The sequence below is a fragment of the Marmota monax genome, unplaced genomic scaffold, assembly GCF_021218885.2.
Source record: "Marmota monax isolate L192 unplaced genomic scaffold, Marmota_monax_Labrador192_F-V1.1 WCK01_AAM20220418_F8-fsc00005, whole genome shotgun sequence".
In the NCBI taxonomy this organism is placed as follows: domain Eukaryota; kingdom Metazoa; phylum Chordata; class Mammalia; order Rodentia; family Sciuridae; genus Marmota; species Marmota monax.
Genome location: NW_026692254.1, coordinates 26,182,163 through 26,195,373, shown reverse-complemented (window position 1 = coordinate 26,195,373; position 13,211 = coordinate 26,182,163). Strand labels below are relative to the sequence as shown.

Here is a 13,211-nt window from a genome sequence, read left to right as displayed (position 1 = left end):
TCAGAAAATGGAAAACAAAAGGCAAAGTTATAAAAGGTGTGTGCTCTTGGAGCTTCCATCTGAGAACTTTGCTCCTGGCAGAAGCAGCTCTAGGTAAGAGAATCGAGGAGAATCACAATGGGCTTATTTGTCCTCTGGGCTCACACAGCTAAACAGTTTGGCTCTTAATTCCTTGTAGTTTTGGAAGACTCCAAGGGTTTTTCCTGATCCTGGGGCCAGAGCCTCAGACTGAGGCAGCCATTCCTCTGAGATTCTGCTAACTGGATGCCATTTGGGTAAGCTGTCACAAAGCCCTGCCACAAGAGAGCAATGCTATATGATGTCTGTGTGTGTTTTCTCTGCACCTTCCCGCCAAAGAATACCAAGCACCTACTAGACCTGGGTCTGAGACCTTCAATTTGTGTCAAGAAGGAGCTAGATAGTGTCTGCTCTGCAAAGAGAAGGCAAGCGATTCTGATTTAGTAAGCCAGAAGTCTGATGTCACTGTGGAAGAGTCTCCATCTCTCAGGCCAAGCTTCCTTGGCATGGAAGCCTTGGAGTTTCCATAACTGGGATGAAACCCCAGCAGACACATATTTTTGAGGGCACATTTGTATATCATAAGTCTAAAATCAAAAGAGCATTCAGATCAGTATATCCCTAAGACTTGTACCCGCACAAACCTGAGGAAATAGTTTTTCCAGGTGACCCAAAGTCAATATGTGTAAGGATGGGAAGAAGGAAGCCACAGAACCAAGATTTTATCTTCATAAGATTTAATCTGTGTATTTGTGATCCGCATACTTTGGTGTATGTATGCTATACTCCTGATATAAGACGACGTTAAAGATAAGATTAAAACTCAATGGACTTTAGTTCCATTTTATTTATTATTCTAATGACCTTGGACAAGGCACTGCCTATCTTCACCTTAGGCTTCCACCTCTGGAGGTGGGCAAGGTAATTCCTAAGATCCTTCCCAACCCTTTGTGATCATGAGCTACAGCTTTAGTATTGCATCTCTGTTTCAGGCTATGGGTTCTGATGAACTTGGATTTGGGTAGCTGGTCAGAGTTCATTTACAGGGCAAAACAAGTTCCCTAAAGATACTCCCAGATTCCAGATGGCATCCAGAGAAAAGGTAGTATCAGTCACCAAGGAGACATGCCTAATGAATGAACAAGAAGCTAAAGAACTGGTTCAAAAGGCAGCAGCCACAATTCAGAAGAGTCAAGTAAAGATGTGAGGGGAGAGATGGCCTGGGGAAGGAGGAGAAAAGGCAGGAAATGGAGGAGGGTTTCTGAAGGATAAAATGTTATTTCTAAGACTCTGGAGGTCTCCCATACACCTGGGGAGAACCCAGTGGTTTGAGAATGTGGGCAGTAAGAATAATGAATTCTAGGTGGGAGGATTTCATCATTCTAGAAAATTTTGAAGGTGTCAATCAGCTAGAGTTAATCAACTGGTTTAGGGTGAAATCATTTACTTTTGCAGTCTTGAGACAGGACACATTGGAGGAGGACTTTGGACCTTTCCACCTGCATTTAGGCCATTGATTTCTAGAAATGTCAGAGGGAGGTTTTTCCAACCCCATGTAATGAGGGCATGACTGACAGGCCTGCATCTATGTCTGTGACTGATCATACAAAGCACATGCACATATGTTCATTTAAACCTCTTGCTTCTTGATGTGTGGATGTCTACACATGCAGTATCCTATATGAGCCAATATTGATGTGCATCCTCTATATGTGAAAGCCCCAAACTCTCTGGAGCAAGTGTGGATTTAATTTTAAAGACTATGTGATGACTACTGGGACTACTTGTGGGCTCATGTTCAAGGTGCTTGCCCTCCCTGGCTGATGCTTCCCCTCAGACGTAACAGAGCAGTGTGGGAGAGGCAAAGCCCATTGGGGAATATGGGAAATAGAATCTTCAGGGGATGAAGAAGGTGTATTGCTGTTTTTCCTTTTTTCTTCATGTACATGAAGGCTCTTCTCTGTGCTAAGATATGCAATTAAAAAGTTAAATTTGAATAAGTAAAAAATAACAGCAGTTATTACATATTTTAGTCAGCCTTTTCACTGCTGTGACTAAAAGCCCTGACTAGAACAATTGTGGAGGAGGAAAATTTTGTTTGGGGTCTCAATCCACAGAGAGCTGGCTCACTTCCTCAGGGCTCAAGGTGAAGCAGAACATCATGGTGGAAGAGTGTGGTGAAGAGAAGCAGCTTACATGATGAGTAGGAAGCAGAGACTAAGCTCAGTTCACCAAATATATACCCCGAAGGCAAGTCCCCAGTGACCAATCTCTTCTAGCCACCCCCTACCCACTCAGTTCCCTCTCAGTTAATTCCTATCAGGGGATTAGTTTACTGATTCAATTAAGGTTCTTATATGTTTTTTTTTTAAGTCAATGTTTACAATATTCTGGAAATGGCATTATTTGCTACTATTTAAAAATATGTTGAAGATTTTTGATGGCAACTTAAAATGTGCCAGGAGCATGCATTTTTTAAAAAAATTCTTTTAGGGACATGAAATTTGAAGACCCTAGGTCTAGAAATTCAGCATGTAGAGGCACAAAGTGTTTACACTGCTGCCTCTCTTGACCTTAATTTCACCTTTGAATGGTCTTGCATTATTTCACACATAAACTTTTGAAGGACATCTCACATTCAAACCATGACACTGTAAATGGCAATCTCTTGATTAGACGTTTTGCCATTAACATGTTGCAAGTTTTCAGAGTTGCCTCCTCAAAAGTGCAGAGTTGCCCTCTTATCTACTTCTAAGATTCTGACTCACCCATTCAGATTAATGAGTTCAGAGGAAGCTTGAATTCTTCCATTTGTTCCAGAAATATCATGCCCTGTGAATCAACATACACTCACTTTTGGTGAATCTTAATTTTTTTTTTTTTTATCCAGAATAAGGGTTACTTCATTTCCTTTATACCTCAATAGAGTTGCATGAGGATAGATATTTTGAATCTCTCAGGGTGAAGCAGGCTTCTATATGTTCCTTGGAATCTACTGACTGCCTCCTTGTCTTTGTAATTAGACAGGAAGCCCCAAGAAACTTCTAGAGCTCATCTTAATTTCTCTTTAACTCAGGGTAGTGAATTCCCGGTGACTATAGCAAAGTTAGAGTCACTTGATGGAAATATGCAAGACAATTCCTTGTTTGGGAAAGTATGGTTTAGAAGAGAAGGGACAGCTGGGGGTGGAGGGAGTGGGAGGCCCCTGAGAGGAGCACTCTGGGGTGCAGAGCACTCTGCAGTCAGTAGAAACTGGGGCCTGGGAACCTGCAACCACTCTACTTTCAACCCCTACTGTACCACTTACTCCTGGTCTTCAAGGGCAAGGCTTCAAGTGGGGGTTTTTAGAACTGGGATCCAGGAAGTGATAACCTGAGGGTGGGTGGGATACAGGCTTGGGGAAGAACAAGAGAGGCAGGACTCTAAACTTTGTGCTTCTACATGCTGAGTTTCTAGATTGAGGGTCTTCAAACTTTTATGTCCCTAAAAGAATTTATATATATATATATATATATATATATATATATATATATATATATATACATACATACATACACACAGACACACATACACACACTCCTTGCCCATTTTAAGTTGGCATCGAAAATCTTCAACATATTTTTAAATAGCTGCAAATAATGCCATTTCCAGAATATTGTAAACATTGACATTAAAAAAACCCACATCATTCCTTTAATGTATCTAATGAACTTTAAATACCAGAGCAATTTGGTACATCATCTATTAAACACATGAACAAGTTCTTAAACAGTCAGTTTTACATGGCTCCTTTTTCTGCTTGAATTTATATTTCCATTCCAGTTATCCCACTGAATTTTATTATTATGTAATTTATTTTTATGCTTGAAAGCATTTTATTGGCCACTGTATTATAATTTACTGTGACAAAAATATGTATGAAGATTTAAATTTAATTTTTAATGTCCAATGACCATAAGTTTCTAAATGTTAAGAGCTTCTTTTTGGATTCAGTATCATATAATTATTAGTAATACACAGAAATAGGCAGTTGATAAAAATAATATTAATGTATAGCACAACTTTTGATTAATATGAAAGATAAGAAGTAAAATATTAATGGAGAAACATGTCACATTTTTCAATTACTCTATGAATTCATTAATTAATTTTATTTATTGTTAAATTAATGAAGATTCAGCATCAATTTCATCCTTGTTTTCATTTTTGTAGATGTAAGAACTAAGAAATGTTGTTCACAATAACCAGATTGGAAAGGAGGGTTTTTTTTTTTTTTAATTGAAATGAGACTTGATTTCTTTGGAGTAGTACCTACTTATTTGCCTAAAATCATGTATTGGTCTCTTATTAAACATTATTTTTAATCTTTCTGCTGATAATTCTTTTAGGTTTGCTCCCCCTTTGGTAGTTCCAAATGAATCAAAGATTACTTGACTTGCAAAAATATTTGTTTCCCAGTCACTAGAGACACTCATTTTCAACTCCTGCATCAATATTTCATAGTTTTTCTTCCTTTTTACTCTGTAGGTTTTCACTCCTGAGGTTTAGAAAAAGTGATAAATTTGTATTCCCCTCTGAGAGTGCTGTGTGTGTGTGGAGTCAGGGGAGGTGGTAATTGGGCAGAGTAATTGCTAGACCATAGGGGGTTCTAAGTTCAATTTTAGGAAAATAAAATCCATATGAGAGTCAAGGATCTGCAGAATCCCTCAAAACAACCTTGCCTGCATACTTGCTGGGGAGAGTTCATGTATCTCCAAGTTCTGCAGACCCTGGTTAGAAACCACTCCTGTGGGCGCTCGCTCCATCTCTCACCTATTATGCAGGATGGGAATTCTAGGCTTTATCCCTTGGAACTATGGCTCTTCCTCTAGGATGTGGGAAAATAATATGAGATATGTATATAAAGTATACTTCAACACTGCTGGTGTAGCTCAGTGGTAGAGCACTTGCCTAGCATCTAGCATGAACAAGGCCTTTAATTCCATCCCCAACAGTGAAAACCAAAACCAAAACCAAAACAAAACAAACACAAAACCAGTGCATTTCCTATTGACAATATGGAAGGACTGGGAAAGCTTTGGCATTGTCATGCCAACGGAGTCCTTCTTATACAGCCATACAAGGAATGAATGAACAACAGTGAGAGAAGTCAAGCACAGAACAGGTAAATGAATCTAAATCCATATTTCCTTGTATAGAAATCAATGAAAGTAGAAACTAGGAAAAAAACAAAGTTGTTTCCTTTAGGATGAGGATGAGATGAATGGGGAGGAAATTAGATCTTGCTTGAAAGTACATTGTTTTGTGCTTTTGACTTTGAAACAATGCATTATTTATTTATTTTTTACAGGCGTAAAAAATGATAAATCAAATCCAAAATAAAAATTTTAAAATTCCAAACTAAAAAGGAAGATGAAACAAAAAAGACAAATTGTGTATTAAGTTGTTGGCTTCACCTGTGTACAAAGGAATTATTTCAAATGACTTTAAGATAAAACTGCTTTCTGTATGTCCTAGTAGGATATCTTTTTTGCGAGGGAATACTGAGGATTGAACTCTGGGGCACTTGACCACCGAACCACATCCCCACCTCTATTTTGTATTTTGTTTAGAGATAAGATCTCACTGAGTGGTTTAGTACCTTGCTTTTACTGAGGCTGAATTTGAACTGCCTGGGCCGCCTGAGCTGCTGGGATTACAGGCATGCACCACTCTGCCTGGCCCAGTAGGATATCTTGAGGACAGAAAAAGCTACAAAGTGTATAGATATTTTTTAGTAATCATATTGCCAGTAATACTATTTTAACTTACGCTGAAATTCTCTTTATGCTACATGGAGGTATGCCAATATATTAGGAAAAAACAAATAAGTTACCAGTGTAATAAAAATCATGATTCTTGAAAATCAAAGTGTAAATATAAAATCAAAGAAATCAAGTAAAAGCTATGTTATTCTAAATTTGAATTTCAAAAAAGTCAATATAAACTCATTTTGCAATTTCTCTTAAGAAAAATTTTTTTCCTAGCTTCCTTTCCTACTCTAGTATTCCCACTCTAGCAACCTGGAAATAATGACCACCCAGTCACAATGAGCACTACTAGGATCCTCATTGTGGTCTCTAAATTCCATTGCCAAGAAAAGCATTCAGAGGTCCTCAGAGAAATGACTGATTCAAACGTCAGGGCAGAAAATGTCTAAGATGAGCCTAGATTATTCTTTCAAATCAGAAAACAAAGATGCTATCAAAGACAACAGGGGTTATGTGAGATGACACAGGCATTAACTTTAAGAGTCTTCCATGGCCAGAGATGGGACACCAGACATCAAAAATAATAACTACAATAGAATAATATACTTCGTGTATGTGTGTGTGTATGTGTGTGTTAAAAAAAGAAATAAAAAATAAAATAAAATAAAACTTTTATTGGTTACTTTAGGAAAATGCTAGGTAATGAATTCATTATTCTAAGAACTAGTAAATAAAGAGAAAAAAATGAGCGTTATCTTGCCTGTCCTGTGTAAACTGTTATCAGTATAAATAAATAGCTGATGAAGGAAAGTTTTATTTATAAAAGATTTTCAGCTAATATATGCAGAGGGAATGCTATATTTAGAATGTCACCTTTTTGTAACCACTAATGAAATAATGGGTTTGGGCAATGATCATCATGGGTGCTAAAATCATTAGGTGAATTATGATCACACTATATCCACTGATCAGGCTTAACATCACAAAAAAGTAATACAGACATGTTGCTTTAGTCAAATTTTCATTGCTGTAATTGAAAGACCTGAAAAAGACAACTTAGAGGAGGAAAAAGTTTATTGTGGCTCATGGTTTCAGAGATTTAATTTATGGTCAGCTGATTCCATAGCTGTGGGCCTGAGGAGAGACAGAATATTATGGAGGAAGGTGGTAGCAGAGGAAAGCAGGACATGGCGACTATGAAAGAGAGAGGGAGAAAAATGAAGAGAGAGAGAGAGAGAGAGAGAGAGAGAGAGAGAGAGAGAGAGAGAATGAGAATATATATCACTTACCAGGGACAAAATATAAACCCCAAAGATACAACCCCAGTGACCTACTTTCTTCAGCTACATCTTACCTGCCTGCAATTATCACCCAGTCAATCCATATCAAAGAATTAATTCACTGCTTATGTTATGACTCTCTAATCATTTTTCTTCTAAACATTCTTGCATTGTGTCACATATGAGTTTCACCTCATATCTAAACTATTACATATCCTTTACCTCTATTGTGTTGTAGTAGAAAGCACACAATAGCATTTATAATCTGATCATGACTCCAGATACCTGGTCAGGTGTAATCAATCATATTTGAAATTAGGGAATTATTAAGATTTTGGTAACACTAAAACAAAAATTATCTCTGTCAATTAAAAAATTATAGCTTCCAATCCTGATATTCCTTTGAGTCTAATTCAGAGGTCATAAACTTCTTCTGTAAAGGACCAGATAGTACATATTCATAACATTAATATGCTCTTATTTGCAACATTCAACTTGGCCTATGTGGTGTGAAAATAGCTTTAAACAATAAGGAAATGGATGAACATGACTGTGTACTATAAAACCTTTTGTGTGTGTGTGTGTGTGTGTGTGCACTGGGAATTTAACCCAGGGGCAATATACCACTGACCTACATCCCCAGCCTTTTTTTCACTTTTGTTTTGAAACAAGGTCTCACTGTTGCTTAGGGCCTCACTAAGTTGCTGAGTTTGGTCTTGAACTTGTGATCCTCCTGTCTCAGCTGTAAAACTTTATTTACAATAGCAGGAGATGGGTCGTAGTTTGATGACCTCTGGTCTAATTTCATTGGGCTTAGGGTACAGTCTAAGAATCTGCATTTTAAACAAGCATACCAGGCACATATAATTGGGTGAATTATCCTAGGAGCCAATTACAGTTACCAGTCATATTTTCAGATAAGAAAATTGAATCCCAGACAGGACAAATAATTTGCCCAAGGATCTGTAGCTAGAAGGTAGCAGAAGTGTGTTTATAGAGGAAAATTCTGGCACAGGCTTCTCTCTGTCATAGGCACTATCCAGGAAGATGTTAATGAGAAACAGGCAAAGAGACAGGGACAGTAGAGGGGGAGAGAGAAGGGAGCTTTGCTTGCATAGTGCACTAGCTCAAGCAGTCTTCTTTAGAACAAGGGAGAAGGCAGACAAGGAGAAGGGCAGAAACATGCATAGAGAGCCCAGCAAATAAAAAGGTTGTGTTGGGAGCATAATGTCCATTTCCTGATATATAGGTCTGAAATCTGGTGTTGTCAGATTTAACATATACAAATACAGAATGCCTGGTTAAATTTGAACTTCAGACAAAAAAAAAATACATAAGTATATCCCATGCAATATTTGGGACATACTTATACTAAGAACTATTTGTTGTTTATCTGAAATTCAAATTTAAGTAGACATCATGTATCTTATCTGGCAGACTAACTGAAGCAGGAAGCAAATTTGTCAAAAGTGTTTAGTAAAATATCAGTAGACAAGAGGTCAAGGGCACTCCCTTCTCAAGGGACAATGAGTACCCACCCTTCTGGTCAGGCAGAAGGTCCAGAGGTCTCAGAAACTGGTTTTCCAGATCTGACTAGATTTTGAAGAAGTTATATGACCTTCCCCTACAATTTCTTGATTTGTGGTTGACCTTTGAATGGGCCTCTTGAAGCCTGAGTTGATTAGGTGCCTCTGGTGTCCATACATGGAATCTGGACATAAAAGCAATTTTATGGAAATAGAGACTCCCTTGTTCTGTTCCAGGTTGGCTCCCAATATGTCTGGACTGGTCATTTTTCTGAGAAACAGACTTAATAATGCAGCAAATGGGGTTGCACTCTGGAATTAATATGCCTGGTAATTCAAAGGAGCAAAGACCCTAATGAATCCTGGCTAGACCCAGTCTTGGCTAGACAAAAACAGAAAGGAGAGCTTGTGCTAAGATTATATAACCCTTTAATTCCTCCAAACAGACATCTAAACAACCTGAGCATCCTGACCCTCTAGCACTAGCAAAGTGTCTCTTGAGCAGAAGTCCTTCCAGAGTTTTGTATCTCTTGTCCTCATTGGGATTGTGTGTGAGGTTGGAACAATTGGAAGAGGGTGTTGGAAGGCATCCTTCAAGGTAGGCATGGGGGTCTTTCCTATTGCAACTCAAAGCCCTGCTTCTCTCCAAGTGCTTATTTTATTGCTAGAATTATTCCTGAGCCTTTTAATTTACGCTTCCTGTTTCAAGGCTTACCTTAAGATCCTTAAGGTATCTCAGATCATTGGCTAACATTTCTTATTCAATGCTTAGAAAAGGTGCCTTATTTTCTTTTTCTGTCAAACAGGGATGGTAGAGGTGTCTATTGGAGAATGTTGTATGAATAAGGAATGCAGTATGCAGTGTCCAGAACTCATTATTAATTAACTCATATTGTTCTTATTACAAAGACTGATTTTTGGCTAACTTATGTCTGGTTTGGTTTTATCATGGGGATATTTGTCAATAACTTTTATAAGAAATGTTTGAATACTACCTTTCCCAGACTGGGTTTCTTCATGAGGGAGAATGATGGAGGTCACCTTGGAAGGAAAGCAGCACTGAATTTTACATGAAATCAGAAAACTCTAGGAAATGAGAGTTGTTATGCTGCCATATATCATGTAAAGAAACACACAATGAGCAGTTACTGTACTTTGTGGGTACGCCTTTGCACTTCATGGGTTTTGCGACCTAATATCACCTTAGGCAGGACTGTTGTTTAACTCCCATTTTGAAGATAAGGAAATTGAAGTTCAAAGAGGTTAAGTGCTTGTCAAAAGTCAGATCAAAATCCAGGGCTTTGAACTACCAATTTATTGCTGTTTTTGTTGTATCACAGACCTCTTGAAATATTTTAGTTCATTCCTGGAAGGGTGCAGTATAAACTTTGCCCACATTGCTGGTGCTGCTCGGCGAGAATCTTATCAAGATTCCCCTGTGACCAGTTAATACCCTTCTAATACTTTTCTGTCCAAACATTTAAGCTCATCACAATTTATATCCAGTACACTTGAATTTCTCCTTTTTGTAAACTTATAGATTTCAATTTGTAATACATCTTCTGGATTGTAAATAAAAATCATCAAATGACACATACACCAGCATCATTTTGGAGGACTCCATTATTCACAATTGTCCATCAAGGGTAATGTTCCTATATTTCTGACTGCTACTTTTTTCTTTAATGAAGAAATCAGATGCAATAAATCATTCTATAATATTCTATCAAAAATAATTTTTTTTTAAAAACTTATCTTTTGATGTAGAACTTAAAGTTGGTCTACTGGTTTCTGTTTATTCATGTTATTATTTCCTTTTATTGTTTTTAAAATTTCAAATGTAATACATGATCATCATGACATTTCTAACAGTACAGAAATACAGACAGTGAAATCTGGAATGTTTCCTTTGGTCTCTACTCATTCTCACCTCCATCTCTAGAGAAAACCACCAGTTTACTAGTTTTCAGGACCTTTTTCTATGTGTTTGTCAAGTTGCACGGTACTATATATTTGCTTGTGTATGCATATATCCATTTTTATAGGAATGAGAATACTCAAATATATTTTTTAGCAACTTGCATTTTCGTTTGATATATCTGGACATACTTACATATCAGTACACATAGCTCTGCCATTTCCTTTTTAACCATTGAATATACCTTTAGTGAATACTATTGTTTGCGCTTCAAAACAACAAAATAAATGTCTTCAATTAAATATTAGCACCTACAAGAGCAAGTGTTTTTCCTAAGACACCTACAAATGAATTGCTGGTCAAAGGCACTTATACCTTTAGTGTGAACAGATTCTAAAAGAATTTGCTCTCAGAAAAGGTGTCCCAATCTTGCCAGTGGCACTGAAGACTAATTCTCATATCCCTCAAGCACCAGATAACATACATCCTTTTCCATTTTTCTCAAATGACATTCAGAAATGTGTCTCTTGTTGTTTTAATTGGCATCTCCTCATACATTTGTGGCTATTGGTAGCTGTCTGGTGGATCATCTGTTCGTCTGTTTTACTCTTCTTTCTGTTGGTTGTGTTTGCTAACTAATTTGAAGGAGTACTTTGTATTATATGTTTTTTTTTTTAATTCCTTGTTTGTTACATAATTGCAAATATTTTCTCATTTGTCTTTTAACTATGATTATTTTGTCTTGTGCCATGCAAATGTATTTAATTTAATAAGCTATATTGCAAAATATTATCCTGTATGGCTTCTTGAACATATATGTCTTATGTAGGAAGGCCTTCCACTCCTGAGGTTATACAAATACTTTTGTAAGTTTTCTTCTAATATTATTATTGTTTTGTTTTTATGTTTAGCTCTTTAATCCATCTGGAAATGATTTTTGTATATGGTGTGAGGTAGGTATCTAAGTGTATTTTCTTAATGAATAGTTCATTGTCCCAACACTTTAATTACTAACCCATCATTTCATATATTAAACTCCAATATTTACATATGGGTCTGCCTCTAGACTCTCGAGTTTGTTCCATTAATAAATTTGTCTATCCCTATGCCAAACTACAATGTGTTCATTACATAGTTCAATAAAATATTTTGCTCATAGAGCAAATCTCCATCATTGTTCTAATTTTAACAAGTTTTTATCAAGTATTTACTACTCTAGATGAATTTGGATTTATGTTGTTGATTTCCATAAACCATTCCATTGGGGTATATATCTACATTGTTTTGAACTTTTAGACTACTTTGAGGGAGGAATGAGATGTTTGTGATATTGAGTCTTCTTTTTGAGGGAATTATAAAAAATTTCATTTATTTAGGTCTTTTCTGTTTTTTTTCAATACTTTTATTTAAATAGAATTGTATATTTTCTGCTAAGGATTATGTCTCAGGGTTTTAAATATTTTGTTGCTATTGTACAAATAATTTATTTTCCAGTGCATTTTGAAGTCATTGCTACTGACATGGGTTATCCTTTTATATCTGGATAATTTATTAAGTCTATAATACTTTTAATTGCTTCTAAGGTTTTATCAGTTAGTATGATATTTAGTGTGCTGAATAAAGGAAGTTATATTCTATTACTAAGGGATTAGGGCTTTTAATCACAAAAGGGCATTGGAAAATTTTGGCATCTTCTCAAAGGATGGTTTTTCTTCTTTTATTTTCCATTTAGTAAATTAAACCAGATTTCTTAATGTTGATGCATTCTTGCATTTCTGTTATAAACATTCTTCAATTATAGTGTGGGATTTCTGTGATTTGCTGCTGATTTGATGTGTCATTCAGATTTGGAGACTATTCATAACAGAGATAGTTCTATACATACATAGATTAAAAATCTGTATTTATGTATTTAAGGTTACATGTTAAGCTTGACTGATTTTGTTATCAGAAATATTCAAGCCAAAGGAAAAAAAAGCAAGGGAAAAAAAAAGAAATATTCAAGCCACAGAAGTGGTTTGAGAACATTTCTGTCATATTTTGCTTTGGAAAAATATAAATAAGATAGAAAATGGTAGTAGAACTCAATCATACAATCATAAAACCATCTGAACCTATGATTTTTTAATATATAGAGTTTTTACTAGAATTATAATGTTTTTTATATTCATGTTTTCTACATTTCATTAATGTTTTCTAGTAAACATTAGATTCAGTCACTGAATCTTTATTTTCAAATTATTGTTGTATTTCAAATTATCTCCTCTGTATCCCTTATTAACCTTGCCATACATTTATATAACTTTTGAAAGAACTAGCAATTGACTGTGCAGACCGAGTCTGCTCTTTTCCCCTTTTCGGTTGGTTGTTTTACTCTGTTTTGTTTGATACCAATTGATCCATATTCATTTTATTTTGGCTTTATTATTTAGTGCCTTTTACTTTTCCTATGTTTGTTTTTAGGTCTCTCTGTCTTTTACTTTGAATCCTTATTTAGTTTAGTTATATTTTAACTATTTTTTAAATAGTGTTTAGATGCTATATTATCCCCTCCAAATTACTTTCACTATATTCCACAGGATTTAATGAATAGGACATTAGTTAATATTATAATATATAGTTTTAAATTTTATTTTTATGTTTTCTTTATTAGGTTTTTAATTGCCCAAAGAGAACCATTTAAAAAATTAAACTTTTGTTGTTAATTTCTATTTTGTTT

The 13,211-nt window shown here is 35.8% G+C and overlaps 1 protein-coding gene and 1 long non-coding RNA gene across 3 annotated transcripts in view; one reads left to right on the top strand and one right to left on the bottom strand.

Moving 5' to 3' along the window:
- The window catches only part of LOC124087807 (uncharacterized), a 92,474-nt gene that overhangs the window by 40,685 nt on the left and 38,578 nt on the right, over positions 1 to 13,211 (bottom strand). The window lies entirely within an intron of this gene.
- Positions 1 to 13,211, top strand: part of Ntrk3 (neurotrophic receptor tyrosine kinase 3) — a 389,370-nt gene that overhangs the window by 353,512 nt on the left and 22,647 nt on the right. The window contains exon 16 of one of the 2 annotated variants that reach the window (XM_046436872.2): positions 11,404 to 11,445. The exons of the other annotated variant lie outside the window; for it this stretch is intronic. Within the exon in view, the coding sequence (XP_046292828.1) occupies positions 11,404 to 11,445 (42 nt within the window). The remainder of the gene's footprint in view (positions 1 to 11,403; positions 11,446 to 13,211) is intronic. 2 annotated transcript variants of the gene reach the window in all.